The 19,140-nt window shown below is 39.6% G+C and overlaps 5 protein-coding genes across 8 annotated transcripts; 3 read left to right on the plus strand and 2 right to left on the minus strand.

The window, feature by feature from the left end:
* Positions 1-2,039, minus strand: LOC124336915. Its single transcript, XM_046790843.1, has 4 exons — positions 2,003-2,039; positions 629-836; positions 464-552; positions 1-394 (listed from the first exon to the last, which is right to left on the minus strand). Exons 1-4 carry the CDS (start codon positions 2,003-2,005, stop codon positions 65-67), a joined length of 630 nt encoding a protein of 209 aa, XP_046646799.1. The 5' UTR covers positions 2,006-2,039; the 3' UTR covers positions 1-64.
* Positions 2,040-9,275: 7,236 nt separating this feature from the next.
* Positions 9,276-11,083, plus strand: LOC124336022 (DNA repair protein complementing XP-A cells homolog). The gene is made up of 7 exons (XM_046789593.1): positions 9,276-9,718; positions 9,832-9,946; positions 10,017-10,144; positions 10,218-10,386; positions 10,459-10,576; positions 10,645-10,792; positions 10,908-11,083. Exons 1-7 carry the CDS (start codon positions 9,363-9,365, stop codon positions 10,966-10,968), a joined length of 1,095 nt encoding a protein of 364 aa, XP_046645549.1. The 5' UTR covers positions 9,276-9,362; the 3' UTR covers positions 10,969-11,083.
* On the minus strand, positions 10,794-12,961 carry LOC124335531 (tudor and KH domain-containing protein homolog). Of its 2 annotated transcripts, none has more exons than XM_046789140.1 (9): positions 12,800-12,961; positions 12,539-12,692; positions 12,342-12,466; positions 12,019-12,273; positions 11,902-11,951; positions 11,688-11,841; positions 11,381-11,625; positions 11,173-11,326; positions 10,794-11,108 (listed from the first exon to the last, which is right to left on the minus strand). In XM_046789140.1, the coding sequence occupies exons 1-9, from the start codon at positions 12,890-12,892 to the stop codon at positions 11,037-11,039; spliced, it is 1,302 nt and encodes a 433-aa protein (XP_046645096.1). In that variant the 5' UTR covers positions 12,893-12,961; the 3' UTR covers positions 10,794-11,036. The 2 variants fall into 2 exon arrangements, with proteins under 2 accessions (XP_046645096.1, XP_046645095.1); XM_046789139.1 differs by having other exon boundaries at positions 11,902-11,954; positions 12,800-12,960.
* Positions 12,962-13,674: 713 nt separating this feature from the next.
* Positions 13,675-16,315, plus strand: LOC124335928 (bestrophin-3-like). Of its 3 annotated transcripts, none has more exons than XM_046789452.1 (10): positions 13,675-13,863; positions 14,515-14,625; positions 14,708-14,801; positions 14,885-14,971; positions 15,044-15,164; positions 15,223-15,473; positions 15,538-15,657; positions 15,744-15,851; positions 15,940-16,029; positions 16,147-16,315. In XM_046789452.1, the coding sequence occupies exons 1-10, from the start codon at positions 13,790-13,792 to the stop codon at positions 16,180-16,182; spliced, it is 1,092 nt and encodes a 363-aa protein (XP_046645408.1). In that variant the 5' UTR covers positions 13,675-13,789; the 3' UTR covers positions 16,183-16,315. The 3 variants fall into 3 exon arrangements, with proteins under 3 accessions (XP_046645408.1, XP_046645402.1, XP_046645398.1); XM_046789446.1 differs by having other exon boundaries at positions 13,677-13,863; positions 16,141-16,315; XM_046789442.1 differs by having other exon boundaries at positions 13,678-13,863; positions 16,113-16,315.
* Positions 16,316-16,957: 642 nt separating this feature from the next.
* On the plus strand, positions 16,958-19,096 carry LOC124334380 (uncharacterized protein PB18E9.04c-like). Its single transcript, XM_046789047.1, has 2 exons — positions 16,958-17,804; positions 17,914-19,096. The coding sequence occupies exons 1-2, from the start codon at positions 17,247-17,249 to the stop codon at positions 18,994-18,996; spliced, it is 1,641 nt and encodes a 546-aa protein (XP_046645003.1). The 5' UTR covers positions 16,958-17,246; the 3' UTR covers positions 18,997-19,096.
* Positions 19,097-19,140: the final 44 nt, after the last annotated feature.

Consider the following 19,140-nt stretch of genomic DNA (forward strand, 5'->3'; position numbering starts at 1 on the left):
AGATTTATCAAACGTTGAGGTTTGGAAATTCAATCAACAGACACAGACATGACACAGAAAGGTTCTAACATCCCTCGTCCGTCGAATCATTGTCCGAATGAGGTTCGAAATTGAACATTGGCGACATTGCCATCGAATTTGCTTCAAATTTCCTAGCTTTTTCCGGAGGAGAACCATCGGCCGCAGGGTATTTGTCAGTAACAGGTGCCGAGATACAAAGATCGCATGACCATTCCAATTGTTTCTTTTCAAGGGTGGTAGCTATTTTGCGTGAAATGTAGACACAGCTGCCATGAAACCATACTCTGCAACTTCTTGCAAATTCTTCTCCGAGAAAATTTCCACAACTGTTCAATCCACACAATTCTTCGTAGTACATTGAATGCTCTACTTCCTGTAAATTTGAAATTTCAATATTTATTCAGGAATATTACTTGACTAACATAAAAAGTGAATGGAATACCTTTCGACGTTCCTGTGTGTTGTAGATCCGGTTTGAGTTATCAATCATGTTTCGTCCTACAGGTGGTAATGTGTCCCGCTCCTCTACACCTTAAATTAATGCAATCAAAATATGATTACATGTTAATTGCCCCTATTATGTAAATTTTATTTATAGTCAACTCACCATTGACCATCGATAAAATGTATGCGTTTACTGCTGGTCGTGGTGCGCATAGCGTCACGTTTTCTCGGATTGCGTTAAGCAAATCCTCACATTTCACAATTGTCTCGTATTTCAAAGACTTATTGAACGTGGACCCCAAACAATGACAGTAAATGTACAAGCTGTCTTTGGGTATTCCTCGCGCAAAAAGTTCTGAAATAAAAGCATCCTAAAATAATTGTTATTAAAAACAAAGACTTAATAAGATACTTATAAGAGACAAGTTCAACGACTATATAGAGCCGAGAAGAAATGGCGGCTACCAGACTACTTTTTTTCTTCTTCTTCCTATGCTTCTCCTACTTCACCTTCCTCCTGCCATTGGCCCTACGCTCGTACACGTTCATAAAATGTTTTATTTTTCTTCGGGTCGCCTTGACATTAAAAAAGATACGGCGGCGTAGATATGGCCGAAAAGAAAAAAGACATTGTATGTCTACGTGGTACATTGTGTCTATAGCGAAACGTGAAATGAAAAGAGTTCCCCCTGCTAAAAAGAAATTTGGTGTGTTCGAAAGAAGGACGGATGTCACATCATCAATGGAGACCAAAACAGGAAGTTGGCTTGGTTAACGTTGGAAGAAGAAGCTTCCGTTACGTTTCACTTATAGTTTCTTTCAGTTATTTTGCGCTTTTTTTAAATTGGGTAGGCTACTTATTTAGTGCCAATCACAAAATGACGTCTCTGCGGTTTTTTGGTACACCACCAAACAACAGCAACTAACAAACTGTTTGAACAAGAGGAATTCTATTTTGGGTGAAAAAGCTTTCAATCATCGAAAATGAAGAAAAGCTTTGAAAGGAAACAATGTTTGATCAACCACAATCGTTCAAATTGGGAATTCGATCAAAGATTATTTGGGCATAGCCAATTTCCGAGTGAAATGTTGCCTACCTTTAAATTCTCTCTCTCAAAAGAAAATCTCGGTGCAATTAGGAAACGGTGGACATAAAGAATGAATGCTGACGGACATTGGTGAGCAGATGGTTGCCTTTGGTTGCGGATGAGTGTGAGGGGGTGGGGTGAGGGAAAAAAAAAGGACGGGGTTGAAATCTAAAAGTTCCGGTTCCGGAAAAAATTCCAAACCACCAAATATAATAAAGAAAAAAAGAAAGCGGAAACGTATGAAGCAACGGCTTAGACAATTTTCAACGTCCCTCAACGAACACTTCTTCTCTTCCTACCAACTTCACGTCATCACCCAACATCAACTACCCCTGCCAAAGCAACTCCCCTCCAAGCCATCGGGCTTGTTAGTTTCTTTTCAGATTTTCTTTTTTTTTAAAACGACTTTCCCCGAAAAAGAGAGAGAGAGAACAAGAGAAGTGGCTTACCATGTTTTGTGGAGAAACAGTTAAGGTGGCTGGTTGAGATATAGGGGAGACTGGAGTAAAACGGGACACCGGGTCAAAAGGGACAGTGGGGGGAAAAATAGTAGATGTTAATAAAACTGTAAAAATTTTTAGTATGTTATGTAAATCTGTATAATCTAATTTGGCATGAAATTTGGTTGGTTTTTGTCAATAACTGCATGAGTTATTGACAAAACAAAAAAAACGGTTTTTTTTTAGAAATTTTTGTCTCCACCATTTTATGTTTGAAGAAACAAATAAACGCTAATGGCATGTAAATTTAATATGGAAATGAAGCTGATTCATTTCTTGATCGTTTAAAACAGAAATTATAATTTTAGATCGATTAGTTTAGACAGTATGAACTTTAAAAAAAAAGTGTCTAAACCGGGAAATCGGGACAGCTGTTTTTGGCTAATCTGGGACAGTTACGGACCAATCAGCGTACAGCATTTTTAAGAGGCTCGATTTCGTTACCTAGCAACGCAGGATGTCCTACTGCTCCATAAGGGTTTTTGTATTTATAAGAAAAAAGGTTCATTAACACAATAATCAATTTGAAACATTTATAAACTCAAAGAGTATATGCAGTGGAACACTTTTTCAATTTTTTTTTATTTTATTGATGAATTTTAAGGCGAAAACGGAGGACGTCCCTCATCACCCACCCCAGTGTCCTCAATTACCCCCCAAAATAGGCCCCTCCCACAAATCTGAGGAAACTTTAAAGGTATTTTATGGGGAAATGGTTCATTATAAAATTATATAAAAAATATGGGGGGTTCATTACAATATGGAATACATAAAAACAAAATTTTAAAGAAATTCAATAATTAGTTTGGGAGATATAGGGGGGAAACAAAAACCGTCCCGTTTTACTCCAGTCTCCCCTAACAATCAAAATTGTGTCCCCAGGCTTGTAGCGCATAATAGCGATGTCTGTTATACAGGAGATTGCGTAACTCGGTTCCGGTGTTCCAGGTACTTTAATAGTCATGGAGCTGATCGCCGCAGTCGCTGTCGCTTTAGCACTGAAATTTCTAACAAATTCCATGTCAGTTGGGAAACCAGGACGGTTTCTTTTCCCAAAAGGTCCATCATTACTGTAATAAAACAAAAAATTTTATTAAAAGGTCGATAGATATTAATCGATAGCTTATAGATATGTTTGACTTACTTTTCGGCTTGAGTGATTGAATCTCTAAGATCTTGGAATACATCGTTTGAATCTGCAAAACTAGCACCCAAACTAGATTTTCTTGCGCATAAAAAAACTAATGTGCGGCTGTCCCTACCCGGTTCTTCATCAAGCATTTCCAGAAACTTGTTTTCAACTACTAGTTTCGTAACTAAATACGGCTCTATCTTTTTTACCGCAACATTCACATAAAGACGTTTCGCTATAGGAAAAAAGGGATTTGTCGGCCGCAAATATTACAAATTGGACCAGGGACAATAGGTAACGGATTGTTCAGAATCGGTAATGGAAATTGAAGAATTATCAGTAAGCCAACTGATTGAGAAATTTGCCTAATGAAATGGAACGGGATTATGCGGTTAGGAAAAAAAACAGAAAGGGCTGGAATACTTTGAATAATTACCATACGACATTTTTCAGAAATTGCACCGGGATATCAACTTCTAGTTTGTTTTGGAGAAAGTCCATCAGCCATTTATGTATTGTCTTCCAAGTGTTTTCGCAGATCAAGTATTTCTCTTTCGGGTTGTTTTTTAACTGTTCGCACTTAAACGCTGATGTTTCCTAAACATCGGAATTGCTTAATCTCTGCTACGTCTTGACAACTATCAAGATTGTCATTTAACAAAGATAAGTCGTCTCCAGAGGGTAAGCGACCTTGTGTAAAACCAAAAATTAATATTTGGAAAATTCATAAGTAAGGGCAAAAGTGAATAACGAAATATTTATATTTTAAACTTACGGCGGCCCCTGCTAGCACAAGATATCCATAGGATATCCTATGTTAGTCCCTTCATCCAAGGGACGTCTCGCCCTTTATGGAACAACTAGGGATATCCATAGGATAATTTTTTTTGGTCGTCAAATTTTTACGTCCTAAGGACGGAAAAGTTGGACGCATTTAGGACAATAAATATTGAATGTACTGTTGACATCCATTTTCCTTCCCAGTTCCCACCGTATATAATCCATACATGATAAAGTCTATAAATATCATATTGGAGATGAGCGGTGTAATAAAACATTATTTTAACTTAATTATCTGTAAATCTACGATATGATTTCTTTGTAATTATAAAAAATACATAAATTTTTGTAAATATTATATTGAAATAAAATCTTCGCTTTATTCCATATTTAATATTCTCTCCTCAAAATATTGTTGCAATAATTCAATCTAAAACTTCATTACTAAGTGCAAATATAAGAACTAGGTTATTATTCTATTCATTGTAAAATAATCACAAGGAAATGTGCCACATCAGAAGAAGATGTGACAAAGAAATAAAAGTGCAGTAGCATCGGCGAAAGAAGTAGTTGGATGGGTGACCCGACTCACACGCGCGAATTTCTTTTCTTCAATCCCCAAAATTTTCTTTCCCTACTATGTCCTTTGGTGACGTCCATTGACTGTCCACGGTGGGACATCCTTGGGAGCGACATTTGGATGTCCCACGTACGGACTCAGGACGGACCGATGGGATATCCCATTGTCCTTTCCGGACACACACAGTCCGTCCTGGCAACGTAAAATTGCTAGCAGGGGCAGAGCTCTTTTATTGATTCTACTTCTTCGCTTTGCAAATAATCAAGAAATTTGCATTGTACGTCATCGTAGTCTTCTCTAAAGTTTTCGTTTAAGACGCTTTTAATCTCGCTGACGAGAGATTGGTTTGAGGGTGTTATGTTGTAATACTCGTGCGGATAGAGATGAAGCCAACAATCGTAAAAATGCCCACCAATCGAAGGGATATCAACTCTTTGACAGAGTTTACGTTCCTACCACCCCCTTCCCTCTGCTTGTCCATTTCAATAACCTTCCTCAACGTTCTTTGGCAGAACGGTCTGATGACCTCGAGATGAAAATAGCTAAGGAAAAATCTCTCATTTCCCAAGTCGAGTCTAGCAACCCATCTCTGATGGGCTGTGTTGTCTCCGCCAGGGTTCTTAGAAGCAGCCCTAATTCTCATTCTTATCTAGTCCGTCTATGTGTTAACTCCTCGGCACTTAAAAAGTCTATCTTAGCTGGTGGTCGTATCTTCCTCGAAAATAAGGCCCATCGTGCGATTGATGTTGATGTCGACAAAGAAGTTAGGCGATGTCTCAAGTGCCAAAGATACGGTCATATCAAGCACTTCCGCAAATCGTCTTCGACAGTATGTGGATGCTGTTCTCTGGATCACGAAACCTCCACTTGCACGGTCCCTAAATCAAGTTTTAAATGCCCAAATTTTCAAGGAAACCACGAGGCAGGGCACACGAGCTGCAGTGCTCAGATAGCCGCAGTTTCGAGATACACCGCTCTATTCTCTTCCAATGACTGATAGGGTTTCGTCACTATCCAGCCTTCAAATCAATCTTAGGCACTGCTGTAGAGCAGCCGCTCTCTCCCTCTCTCAATTTATTTTGGACTCCGGTTTCGATATAGTTCTTATCCAAGAACCGTATGCTACCTTCAATAACGGCATCGAATTAAAATATATCCATTCTGGATACGTCTGTTTCCACAATCTAACTAAAGATCATGCATATGGAGCTGCCGTTCTCGCAAAAGCCTCCCTCAAGGCCTCGCCTTGTCCCTGGGGCGCCACAAACTCCATTAGCGGTATAAGAGTCAAGATCAAACACAAAGAGATTTTCTTCTTCTCCGTCTATCTCCGTCCTAGTCTTCCCATCATCCCTTCTTCATTTAATAGTCTGCTATCAGAACTGTGCGCTAATACTAGACACTCAGTCTTCGGTTTGGACACCAACGCCAAAAACAAACTCTGGAATAGCTCAGGTACAGACTCCAAAGGTTTGGACCTAGAATCGCTGTTTCAATCTTTTCAGTTAAACATAGCCAATGCCATTTTGGACAGCCTATCTCACAAGCCCAGTAACACGTCGTTTATTGACGTTTCAGCCTTCGGCGACTCGCTTAACCTACACAACTGGAGATATCCCGACTTCCCTTCGCTGTCAGATCATCCTTTTATTGCTTTCTCGGTGTTCATTCAAACTCTAGATTCGTCCAGCACCGCTCATCGAGGTGTAGGCATCTCGTTCCCTCGCCCCGAATCGTGTAACCTTGAACATTTCACTACTTTACTTCGCCTTCAGTCGCATAATCTTCTTGCCAAATCGTCTACTAACAGTCTTCATAGTACTAATGACATCAACACATCTATCACTCTTCTTACCGATTGCATCAGATCGTGTGCCATCAAAAGCAAAAATACAGCGTCTCAATCTTTAACCCAGCCAAAAAAATGCCTTGGTGGAATTGGAAACTCTGGTCTCTTCGCCACGATCTCAGGACTGCGTACAAAAATAGGTCTCTTCTAAGATCACCCGAAGCAGAACTCAAATACAGATTAATCAAATCCAAATACCAACAAGCTCTGAGGTCCCATAAGAGGGCCTAATGGAAAGATTTCTGTACTGCTAATTTCAATGGCGATATTTTCGGAGCGTTAAAAAAATAACCCAACCACCTCCTTCCAATGGCCTTCCCCAAAAACTGCGCTCTCTTGGATCTGTTTTCAGCTCTCAGAACCAAATTATGCAGTGTCTCGCCGACAATTTCTTCCCAAAACAACCTATCACATTGCCTCAACACTCCTCGTTAGAATCCGAAGTTTATAGACAACTGAACAGCGACCTCCTATTAGACTATTCTCCACCTATAACTCTGGCTGAAATCCGTGAGAACCTAAAACAGCTAAAAAATACCTCCACTCCAGGATCAGATGGTCTCTCGATGATCTGGCTAAAGCTTAGTATCGAGCACGTTATGCCTCTTATCGAATCTATTTTCAACGCCTGCGTCTCTTTCAATTACTTCCCACCTTCCTGGCGATCAGCCAAAGTAATTGTTCTGAAGAAACCAAACAAAGAATGTTACGAGACTGTCAGCAGTTTCCGTCCAATCAGCATCCTAAACAGTCTATCCAAACTATTCGAAAGAATCCTCCATACGAGACTGAAGAAATTAGCAGTTGATGATAATCAATGGTTTAGCCACAATCAGCATGGCTTTCGCGAGGGCAAGTCCACAGAAACTGCGGTTACATATCTAGTCAATCATATAGAATGTAGTTGGAAAGCCAAGAAAACGGTAGCATGTGCTTTTTTAGATATCAAGAGTGCATTCGACGCTGCATGGCACCCAATGATTTTACGTGGACTCATCTGCAAAGATTGTCCAAGGTACCTTATAAAACTCATTGAGGCTTTCCTTCTTGATCGCACCGCCACTATCTCGTCTGATGACGAAGAACTTTGTACCACTCTCGAAGTAGGTTGCCCCCAAGGGAGCATTTTGTCACCATTCCTTTGGAACAGCCTTCTCGAATCCCTATTCCTACTCTCCTTCAGCTTTGACTTCATAATTATTGCATATGCCGACGACATTTTGCTATGTGCCACCAGTGTCTTAGCTCACCTAGCAGTCAGCAACCTCCAATTAATGTGCAACTCTGTGGTTGATTGGGGTCTAAACTCTAAACTCTCCATTAATGCACTCAAAACTGTGTTTATGGTTTTCTCTCGTAAACAATTTGATCGATCTGCTTTCTGCCTTGTCATAAACAACGTAAGCATCCCTTACTCTAGAGAATGTCGCTATCTAGGTCTCATAATAGATGAGAAACTGAACTGGCGAGCCCACATTGCTAAAATTTGTACGGAGGCTACCAAAACCTTCAATACTATCAAAAGATGCTTCCGGCTATCCTGGGGCCTCTCACGCTCCAAACTTCTCCTCCTCTACAATGCTGTAATCATTCAAAAAATCTCGTATTGCTGTCCGTGTTGGGTTTGCGAAAACGACACCTAATATCCGCGACACTGGCTACCTAGGGGGTCGACACTGGCTACCCCCACACTGGCTACCCGACACTGGCTACCCATAAGGCAGACACTGGCTACCCCGACACTGGCAACCCCCCTTTTGCTACCCCTGGAAAACGGTAGTTAAACAGAATACTCTCCTGACCTTGTGTGTTGTGGCTGGCTGATTATTGACTGTAACAAACAGTCTAAGGCTTTTATCATAGTCTGCCATTGTGGTATAATTCTTTGATACAATATTCTTTGAATCAACCAAGTAAGTTGGAATTAAATGTGTTGTTTGGAATATTTTGATCTCCAGTACATTTAAATATATTATAGAGTGTTGACTGTGAAGTCTTGGATAATAGGGTCTTTGCATGAAATTTCGATTTGTTTTTAACATACTTCATGAGAATCAGTTTTTCACGCTGATTCTCATGGTATTTTTTATTTTTATTTTTTAAATCATTCAAAGTATGTGTATTTCTAATTCAAAGTTGAAATAAGCGCCTCCCATTTCAAAACGGAGTCTCAGCCATTTTTGACGCCCTCGGCCCTATTTGACGCGTCGTCAAATACCGCCCAGGGCATAAAAGGGGGAAAGTGATAGGAAAAATGGCCGAGAAAAGACGAAAGAATCCTAGAAATGGCTAATTTTTAAATGGACACAGCATGAACAATATAAAAATAACCTCGGCGATTCTTTCAAGTAATATAGTTGACGATATTAACTTCCATATCGCATAATCGGATCTCTTAAATTCCAGTGGGGTTTCTAGCAATCTGAATTACACTTAAGGGCCCATTTTACACTCAATTCTAAAAAAAAACTTAATTGTAATTAAATTTTTAGTTTTAAAAAGTGAGCTTTGTTTCTTAGACTACAATTTCACTTTCAACTAATTTTTAAGAAAATATAACGATAATTGAGGAAATTATACTGAAAAACAGAAAACGCGCAAAACGCGGATAAATAAAAACATTAAAAATTAAATATTCCATAACTTTTATTGTATTTCATTTTTAAAAAAAATCCTTTACACATATAAAACTTAACATATAGACCTATAACTAGTAAAATTTTGAACAAAATCGGCGACTTGGTCGCCACACGCTTTGGTCATAGACAAAGACCTCAAGGACCAAGGACCACAGTCTTCTTTATCTATGCTTTGGTCGATTTCGCATGGATTACGTAATTTATAGAAATTTAACAAATTGGCATCGTAGCATCTACTGTCGTCTTTTTCGTGGGTTTTGGTCTGCTACAAAATCAGTGCAAAAGAAAATACTGTCCTTTATTACAGACATTATTAAATTGGTTTAGAAATGGAGAGTGCAAAGGAGATGGGAGAAACGAAGGCCAAGTCTATATTTGAATTAGATTCAGATGAAGAATCTCAGAATAATGAGGGTGATAGTGGTCTAGCTGTCTCTCTTGAACTTGAAGCAAGTCCCAGCCATACCAACAACCAAGATGTCAGTCAAGAAGCAGTGCAAGTTGACTTTGTTTCACACGAGATCATTCAATCATCGCCAGAAAATGTGCAGTCTTCTGAAGGGAAGGATGATCCTGTGAGCACCATATCAAGTTTAAGTGCATTTCAGAAAGCCAGAATAGAAAGAAATCGTCAAAAAGCCCTCTTGCTCCGGCAGGCAAGATTGCAGGCTCATCCATATAAAAAGTAAGCCATTTTCCTGTTGACAGACATTTATTATTTGCCAGTAATAATTATTTTTAAACTTAGAAATTGTTTTCAAATTTTATTTGACCAGCTTTTTATTATTACAATTTTAGTGGCAATGCTGGCGAGGAATATTCAGTAATCAGGGTTCAGAATTCAAGACTTATTGATTCAGGTGGTGGTTTCCTCATTGATGAGAAGGATCTCGAGGAAGAGCAATCAAAAGAGGTATTTATTTGGATAAGATATAATATGCATACAAATTATCTGAAGTTCTGAACTTATTTTTACTTAATAGTTTGTGATCTCTGAAATCCCTGCTCCAATAATTTTACCCGACCGTCCTCATTGTGATGAATGCGAGCAACCTCTCCACGACTCCTTACTGTACAGATCTTTTTCATGTTCTGTTTGCGACACCTGCAAGTAAGTATATTTTGCCATGATGATTCAATTCAATTCAATTGTATGAATGTAATTTTTTTAATCTTGTTTTCAGGGATACAAATGATGATAAATACTCTCTAATTACACGAACAGATGCGCGTCAGGAGTACCTTTTAAAAGACTGTGACTTAGATTTACGCGAACCAATTTTACGTTTTATCTTGCGCAAAAACCCGCTAAATCCTAGATGGGGAGATATGAAGCTCTACTTGAGATTGCAGGCTAGTCACTTTCTTTCTTTTAAACCATTTGTGATTTTATTTTAATCCTTTTGCTATGTTTTTAAAACGCAGGTTGAAAAAAGAGCACTGGAGTTGTGGGAGACGCTTGAGAAAATAGAAGAAGAAAAAGAACTTCGTGAAACCAAGCGAGAAAAAAGTAAAACGAAAAAGTTCAACCAACAAGTTAAAAGTAATGCAGGAATATTTTCTTTTACTGATAAAAAAAGCAAACTTATGTGTCATAATGTTTATAACCAGATTTACGAATGGCAGTACGGAGTAGCGTGTACAAAAAAGTAACAGCCAGCCATCAACATGTCTTCGGCGACGAAAAATTTGATGCGGAAAAAGACATCTACTACCGCAAGTGTAGCACGTGCTCTTTTCAACAAGAATACGAAAAAATGTAATTTTCTCATTTACAGTTTTATTCAGCCACCCATCCTCAGCATTTTCTCAGCTAATGGCCACATACTCATTCGAAATTCTTCATGTTAATTTAAATGATAATGCAAATATAGGTTTGGTATTGCCAAGAGCTTCGCTAGTCTAATCAACATACACTTAAAAAAAATGTCATAAGTTGGCACCGATGGGAGATTTCTCGGTTATAAGGTAGTTGAATTGTAAAATAAGGCAGCCTACAAATATCACATAGACAATTCTTGAGTGATTACAGATCCGAATTCCAATCGTACAATTTCTGTAGCAATATCAATATCCTGCAAAGAAACAGTAATATTTTTACTAAATGCAAAAAAGAAAAAGGTAAAAACTTTTCAGTACTTTTTCCGTATTGGTATCGACGAGTTTTAAAGAGTAAACATTCCTGCCGTTTACGCTAGAGTTAAACTCGACACGAGCCATAAGAATTTTCCAGTGAGCGCAATAAGTCAAAGTTTCGAAGGCTTCAATAGCCTTTTCGGTCCACTCGACACCCCTACACACAAATAAATTTAATGTATTTGAAATATTTTAATGTTACTCAATTTACCCTTTGGGTTCAATGTAAGCCATGCTACATTGAATAGCTTGGAACTGGATGGATAAGAAGTCTGGGCGCAAACTCGCAACGAAGCTCTGCTTTACGACGATTGTATCTCCAAAATCAACCAGATTCACCGACAGGATACTTTCGTCTTCTTCGCTTTCATCATCTGGTTCAATGGAAACTACTTTGGCACGATACCAGCAGCTGTCATCAGGTATTAGAGTAGCAACCAAATCGCCAATTTCGTACTAAAAATAGACAAACATTAAGGTTACACTTGTAGTGAATCATTTACTAAATATCTGTATACCTTTTGTACAGCGTACTGCAGCCGATTGTCTTCATTAGAATAAAACTCTGTCAAATCATCAATGAGACAATCCAATTCCTTGGAGAGTGTTCCACCTTTTTGGACGAAGAATTTGGACGGGCTTTCTACGACACTTACCATCACTTCACAGAATCTGAAAAATCAACAATTAAAAGTAAGTGGATATAATAGCCCTGATATTAGGTCTATTTACCCATCAAAGCTGGTAGGTTCCAGTTTCTCATAGTCAATCATTTTCTCCATCTGCTGATAAGTTCAATGTCAGGTTGTTAGGTTCACATTTACATAATTAAAAATGAAATGTTTTTACTTGGGGTTTGGTTTTCATGGGATTGGGTACGCAATTGACTATCGAATTGTTGCCGATTTCCGTTTCTGACCGCACTTCTTCTGCGGCCATTTCTTTCAGACATTCTCTGACATTTTCGATCTGATGATAGGTTCCTCTCACAAGTAAGCTCTTTGGTTTTTCCTGAATGCCATCGATGTAGATTCTTGTTTTTGATAAGGCTGCGATTTCTCGCAATTTTTTGCTTTCTTCCGATCTCAGGAGGGCGATGGTTTTCTATTAACAAATAGATTTCATTAATTGCTAGAAAATGTCAGACAGAAAAGGTCTAAACAGACAATTACCTCAGAAACAAATATTTCAGAGGTTTCCAACTGCCCGTATTCTTCAACACATTTCAGAAGTTGCAGTTTAGCTAACTGTACTCCTTCTTTGCTACCCCTAATCACACCCAACCTGCAAGGGCCACCTATTTGATTTGGATTTCAGACATTAGACTGATACTATGTAGGTATATTAGTATTTGCTTTGAAATGCTAACCTGGGTCAATGAAAGATATGGAAGTGCAGGTTTCTTCTTCTATGTGTTTAATATTATTACCTCCCCTTCCAATGAGGTATGCCACTGTGTCCCTTGGAACCTCAACATGTATCGATACTTTGATATTTTCTTCATCATTTACAGCAAAGAAATTCTGTGAAACGAAACCAATTTTAAAACATGTGGACGCAATTTTATTTGCTAAGGCAAACTGTTTTCTACAATCGCTATTTTTTAACGGGTAAAATAACGGATAATTACAGTTTTCATGTAGTGATACACCAATGTCCCTGTCACTCCAGCAGTGACAGTAGCGAACAAGGTTTTCAGACTAGGTAACGAGTCGTAACTCATTTCCTTTCTCTTAATTGAATTCCAGATGCTCCTGCTCGTACTCGCTACTCAATTTAATCTGAAAAAAAAGACAGCAGACGAAACCTAACGTAAACAAAGATTAATTCCATCGGCATTGCCAGATCTCCTAATGTAGCAGCTTCTAAAAAAATTATTTATTTTTGTATTTTTCCTAAGGAATCGTCATCATTAATTGTTCAGTTTAGCGTAATGAAAATAGCTGATCAACTCATAAGCCAAGGACGATAAAAATCAAGAAAATGTTTTATGACAGTTTGAAACCTTGAACGCTTTGAAAGAAAAAATGTCTCGTGCGAGTGCCCAGCGGCTTGAGAAGGTGTATATATAGGTATACAGTACACTAGCCAGCAGGTGAAAAAACTTGTCCATATAAAATAATTATGCCTTGAGGGCCCAGCCTTCGGGCAATAGTCTCTGGTCTGGAACATTTTTCACGTAAACTTTTATGACTTTCAGGCGTTGTATTTTGAGTTTCATCCAAGGGAAACCTTGACACGTTTGTCTGAATGAAAGAAACAAATTTCACCAACTCTTTCGAAAACTAATAAAGATCCGAATAAGAGCGAAGGAGTATGAAACAATCTCAATATCCGCTGCATTATGCAAGTACAGCAACACACAAAGATCCCCGGGCATATGAATATGACGACCAATCGGAAATAGAAAGGCGGCGGTGTTGCACGAGCGTGTAGGCGAGGCGGATTTCCCGACAAGTTTGGGCAAACTAAAAGTTGCAGAACCGAAAGGAACTGTAATGCTGTGAAAAAAGAAACGTAACCAATGCGGCTGGCTTGTTAAGAGCTTGGAAGTTCTCTTCAGTTAGGTCCCAGGCAGTCAACACTGTGCATCGCTTTTGGCGAAACCTCCTCGAACAAAATGTTTGACGACATATCTCCCAGTAATTCGGGAAGAGCTAGTGGCTTTGGCGAGAGCTTCAAAATATTGTTTAGGTAAGTAATAAGTGAGTCATCTCATTGGTTTTTAGGTGCGATTTTGCTGTATGTAGTGGATGTATATAGTTGTATACCAAGCAGTGTATCACCGGATTGCGATGAGATGTTTCTAAATGCAGCTAGGCATTCCAAGACATTTGCATCACCAGACAGTCATGCAACCACCTACGCTCACTATTCGCCCTTAAGGCTTCATCCATCGCGAAAAATTCGTGATTCCGTACAAGTCTCGTTTTTGGACATGCAATTGTGTTGGAGTTTTTTTTTTTAAACAAACAAAAAAGGTGTATCGTAGGGTCCGCATTAATTGACTGTACACTTTTTGTGGGAATCGACGAACCCTATGTTTTTCATCCGTGAAATATAAATAAGACCCAACCCAGAAAAAGCTCAGCGTGACTCCCTTTTTCCTCGTTCTCAACATTGTCTCTTATTCATCGAATTGGAATTCCACCAAGAGTTTGATTCAAAAGAGAAAAAAATCCGGAGAAATAATTGAAATATTTTATCAACTCTTGTTTTTTTTCCTTTACTTTTTCTCCAGCTGGTGCTCTGTCAAACCAGTATAATGAGACGACGAAAACAATGTCATCGTTCGGTCACTGATTTATCGTTTATTACTCGCGGTCTGTAATTCAATTCATTTAGATGGAAAAACAGCGTTTATCGTCTACTTTGGGAGCCATTTTTGATCTACGTGGTTTCCTACATCACTCTGTCACTTATCTACGATTATGTGCTGAGCGATAGTGCAAGAATGTAAGTGCACAAATACCTAGTTATTATAATGTGTATCTATCGGGACTGAACGATTCAAAATGTGTCTTTTTTGGAATTCCAGTGATTTTGAAGCTATAGCAGCCTACTGTTCAAAATACACTTCTTCACTTCCCATCGTGTTGTTGCTGGGATTCTTCACGTCGACTTCTATGCAGGTATGCGCATATAACAAAAGAATTTCACTTTTTGCGGTTCCTCGAGCATATAGCCTTCATCCGTTGTACTGTAATTCTTCTAGAGATGGTTTTCTGTTTTTAATACCTTGCCAGGAACGGCAAAAGTTATTGCCATATTCGTTCTTGCGCTTAAGGAGAACGCTGCAGAGGTAAGGGCATCAACGGCAATTAAATATTTAATGTGGAAATGTTACGAGACATTTTTTTGGAAATTTCAACAGGGAGCTCAGATAATTCAACAGTATTCTAGATGGATTTTACTGAGTTGGACATTTACTTTCCGTTTGATTTGTCAGCCCCTGAAAAAACTTTATCCCGATTTGCAATCATTGCAGAATGCTGGTAAGTTATGAACATTTATGGAATGAATGAATTTCTTTCAACTAATTTGTTTCGCCAGGTCTTTTACTTGAGCACGAACGGCTGCAGTTGGAGCAAGTGCAGTCGCATCACGCTAGCGAGAGCGACCATTACCTTTCGCTAGCCGTGCTGGACTGGAACCTCTCGATTCTGAAGCGATGCAACCGGCAGGGACTTTTCATGATTCCGGCCGACTGTAATCGTCAAGTGGACGCGTTGATGGCCTTCAAAAAAAGTTGTTGCAACACTCTCAAATTCTCTTCGAAGAATATCCCCGTGGCCCTCATTCAGGTAGGGACAACATCAAATTTCAGTGACCGATTAACACGCAATAATAATGTAATATTTATTCAAGGTGGTGACAATTACCGTCTACTCGATCGGTCTTGCGTCGCTGATGGCCAGAAATTTAGCCGACAAGAATCACGCCACCTCTTTTATCACGGGCTACTTTCCAATGCTCAACACCTTTCAGGTACGAGTGATTTGACCAAATATTTGCATCGTTATATTGTTATTCTAATTTTTTAATTGTGGGTTGACGACATGCGTGACGGGCAGTATTTTCTTTACCTTTCCTGGCTAAGATTTGGAGCGATGGCCTCCAATCCTTTTGGAGAGGACGACGACGATATTGACATAACGAAACTACTCCAGTCTCACATAGAGGTATGACGACATTTAAAATTACTCGGCAGTCTATAGAGAGTGTTTTAATTGTTCCAAAATGCGTTTTTAAATGTTTTTAACGTCATAGGATGCCGAGAGATTGCAAGCGCTGTACATTTCTAGTCCGGCAGATGAGCTTGTGACGAAATCGATTGAAAATCCATCAAAGAAATGGCCGGTAATAAATGTGCATGACATTTAGATAGCTATAAAAACCAGAGTCCCGTATCATTTCTTAATGACGTTAATTGCATCATCTAGCGAAATTTCTGTGTGTATACTGACGAAGGTGCAGAGCAGGTTGACGGAGCCGACGACGGAATTGGTTTGACGGAAGTATAATGTCTGATAGCAACGCCTTCTAGCCCCAGATAAAAAGTCTCAGCTATCCCCGCCCCTGTCTTGCAGCTTTGTTTATCTACTAGCCTCGCATTAATTTCATTGGCTACAAACAACATCCTGGAGAAAAAAGAGCTTGGTGCAAAACTAATGGTGAACGCTTTTTTAACTTTCTATGCATTTTTTTTTAAATATGCCGTCTATACTCTAGTTCATATTGTTCCTAAAGATGTTTTCGACTAATATTCTATTTCTTTCTTTGTCGTCTAATTGACATCTAATTTTTTTTTACAAAAGAAAGATAGGGATGGTATGTTAATTTTTATACTAACAACTGCCATCTGCGCAAATAACTGTTACAAACCATAGCCAATGAAAGTATTATACACTGATCTGATTTACAAAATTTTTTCGTCCGCAGTTAAAAACGTCGTTCACAACTTTACAGAAACAAATTCATTAGATATGGGATACATTTTTGTTTGTCATTTGGCCGCCTTCGCACTTACTCGTTAGGGAGTGCCTCACAAATGTATCGCAATTATCACACCTGAGCAACACATGGCATCTATTCTCGAGTCAAACCAACTATATTAAATAAAATAATCCTAAACAACGATGCTGTATCACAACGTCACTCGATTGCGAAAGAATCTCACATCAATGCCGCGACGTCACAAATTCTTTTAGTGACGCGCAACGACGACATTCTCGAATTGTCACAAATGGCCCATCGCGCGCGGTCATTGGGTTAAACGACGTCAGAGATTTGAGAGGCGGAGAAGTAATTGTGCACGTAAAACCGTAAGATTTTAATTCTGAAGAATGATTTTTTTATTAGCGGAATCTTTGATGTCTTGCGATCTTTGATGATAACAAGCGGTTACCAACTATCATGCGCTTCAGAATTTTATTTTCACAGATCGTCCAACGACCGCGTTTAAGAAGCACCGACCGGAATTGTTGGCTCATTAGAAGACGACAAACAAAGTCACGGTTAAAATTTCTGGCAAAGTTTTAAAAAAGAAAAAAAGTGTTTGATTTTACAGCTCGACCATGTCGCATCCAATCAAGAGTGCACTATTATTTTTCAGCATCTTGATGCTTGTGACCCACCATCCGGTTAACGGATTGAAAGAGAACGAAGAAGTCACGGACGATTTCGACACGGGAACGGCCGACTTTTGGCAGTGGATTCCTGGAGCCGCTGAAGAGAATTCGACCACAATTTGGCACTTGTCGAAGCACGGGGATCCGCCGCCATTCGGAATCGACGCAGTGCGACCGCCGATGGAAGACAACGGTGGTGGTTACCTGGAAATTGTGCCGTTTTCTGACTCGCCGGCGCAAATTCTTTCCAATGTTTTCGACCTGCTGCCCTACGCCACTGTCGAGATGACATACTGGAATGTCGTTCCAATCCCTGTACAGGGACGAAACACGGTCCTTATTCTTTACCTTGAATTTCAAAATGTTACCCTGAACGACGAAACCGACATCGAGCCACCACTGAGGACGGTCATGGTTTTCAAGGCACCTGCTCCTAATGATCCATCGCCAGGTTGGACTACTGTTACCGTAGACCTTCCCATCACCGAACCTTGTCAAGTTCAGGTAAATTTCTATTTGGTATACAACACCTCAATCGTGACATTTGTTATTCAAATAGCAGAAATTTATGAAATTTTATCCTAAATTATTAATTTATTATGCACATGAATAGCTCCGCATTGATGGCACGAGAACAGATTTTCCCACCACTGGATTGGCTGTTAGCAAGATTACCGTCAAGAACGGTGTGGACGTAAGCACGACGACGTCCACGACCATGTCATCGACAACTACTCGAGCGCAAAGCCCTTCGACAGAGTCAGTTACAACTCCGACAAGATATGCAGTCGACAAATCGACCTCAACAACGTCAACGACGACTTCCACAACATCAACGACGACTCCGACTCCGACAACTCCGACGTCAACCAGTGCTCCGCCTGGTGCTACTCCCCCCACTTCTACGACGTTAGATTCTACCACAGTTACTTCTGCTGCCAGCACGGAGGACAGTACAGTAAGCGACCTGACCACGGAAACTATTCTTTCTGACTCTCCTTCTAGTAGCACATCAACTAGCTCGTCTGACACATCGTCGCCCATTTCAACTGTCACTCCTTCATTCAGTCAACCCCAAGTGACCCCTAGTTCCACTTTATCCAGCGATGCTTCCACTACAACTACGCCTGCCAGTACTAGCACTATATTTACGACTACTAGCACCATAAGCCTATCTATCACTGCTACCACCATAGGCCTACCTACCGCTACTAGTAGCACCTCCAAACCTACAACAACCAGCTCCACGACTACGAGCTCTGCTTTTTCCACCAGACCCACGACATCCGCTAGTATGTCATCCACCGATTCTACCGATCCACCAACTTTAACTCCGCCGTCTGGCATGACGACAAACCAATTGCGGGATGTTTTAATTGGCGTCGGTGTTGCTATTCTTCTCTTTTTCTTATTTTGCTTGCTGTTCACTATTTGCTATCGACGCCACAGACGTCGCGCCTATCTCATCGAGAATAGGCAATTGGAAAATGGAATCATTCGGTCACTGGAGATAACGGATCAATTCCCTTATACTATTCACAAAAATGAGTCCGATAGCTCTTCGATTTCATCGACAACCGCCTCCGATTGTCCTCTCGCTCCGAAACCTCCCGGTGAAACTTCTGTCAAAGATTTGCTTCCGAATTTCTTACGTTCTCTAAGTAGCACTTCCTCCAAAATAACCAAATTGACATAACTGTTATTTTATTCACAAACTATCTATTACGTATTTACTGTATCACTTTCTAGTCTCCTGATGTTTGTACAAATATATTTACCGACATTGCTGAATCACACCGTTTGTAGTTGGAATTTGAAACTACTAAAACGCACTTTACCT

Source organism: Daphnia pulicaria, chromosome 1, assembly GCF_021234035.1.
Source record: "Daphnia pulicaria isolate SC F1-1A chromosome 1, SC_F0-13Bv2, whole genome shotgun sequence".
Classification (NCBI taxonomy): domain Eukaryota; kingdom Metazoa; phylum Arthropoda; class Branchiopoda; order Diplostraca; family Daphniidae; genus Daphnia; species Daphnia pulicaria.

Coding starts and splice junctions, on each gene's coding strand:
- LOC124336915 (XM_046790843.1), bottom strand. Junction 553..628: donor CATTTTATCGATGGTCAATG/GTGAGTTGACTA, acceptor CATTAATTTAAG/GTGTAGAGGAGCGGGACACA. Junction 395..463: donor ACACACAGGAACGTCGAAAG/GTATTCCATTCA, acceptor TCAAATTTACAG/GAAGTAGAGCATTCAATGTA.
- LOC124335531 (XM_046789139.1), bottom strand. CDS start 12,892: ATGAGTTACGACTCGTTACCTAGTCTGAAAACCTTGTTCGCTACTGTC. Junction 12,274..12,341: donor CTGAAATATTTGTTTCTGAG/GTAATTGTCTGT, acceptor ATTTGTTAATAG/AAAACCATCGCCCTCCTGAG. Junction 11,626..11,687: donor TGCAGTACGCTGTACAAAAG/GTATACAGATAT, acceptor GTCTATTTTTAG/TACGAAATTGGCGATTTGGT.
- LOC124334380 (XM_046789047.1), top strand. CDS start 17,247: ATGTCGCATCCAATCAAGAGTGCACTATTATTTTTCAGCATCTTGATG. Junction 17,805..17,913: donor CCGAACCTTGTCAAGTTCAG/GTAAATTTCTAT, acceptor GCACATGAATAG/CTCCGCATTGATGGCACGAG.
- LOC124336022 (XM_046789593.1), top strand. CDS start 9,363: ATGGAGAGTGCAAAGGAGATGGGAGAAACGAAGGCCAAGTCTATATTT. Junction 10,145..10,217: donor TCTGTTTGCGACACCTGCAA/GTAAGTATATTT, acceptor TCTTGTTTTCAG/GGATACAAATGATGATAAAT. Junction 10,793..10,907: donor CAACAAGAATACGAAAAAAT/GTAATTTTCTCA, acceptor ATGCAAATATAG/GTTTGGTATTGCCAAGAGCT.
- LOC124335928 (XM_046789442.1), top strand. CDS start 13,790: ATGTTTGACGACATATCTCCCAGTAATTCGGGAAGAGCTAGTGGCTTT. Junction 14,802..14,884: donor TCACGTCGACTTCTATGCAG/GTATGCGCATAT, acceptor TAATTCTTCTAG/AGATGGTTTTCTGTTTTTAA. Junction 16,030..16,112: donor ATCCATCAAAGAAATGGCCG/GTAATAAATGTG, acceptor TGCATCATCTAG/CGAAATTTCTGTGTGTATAC.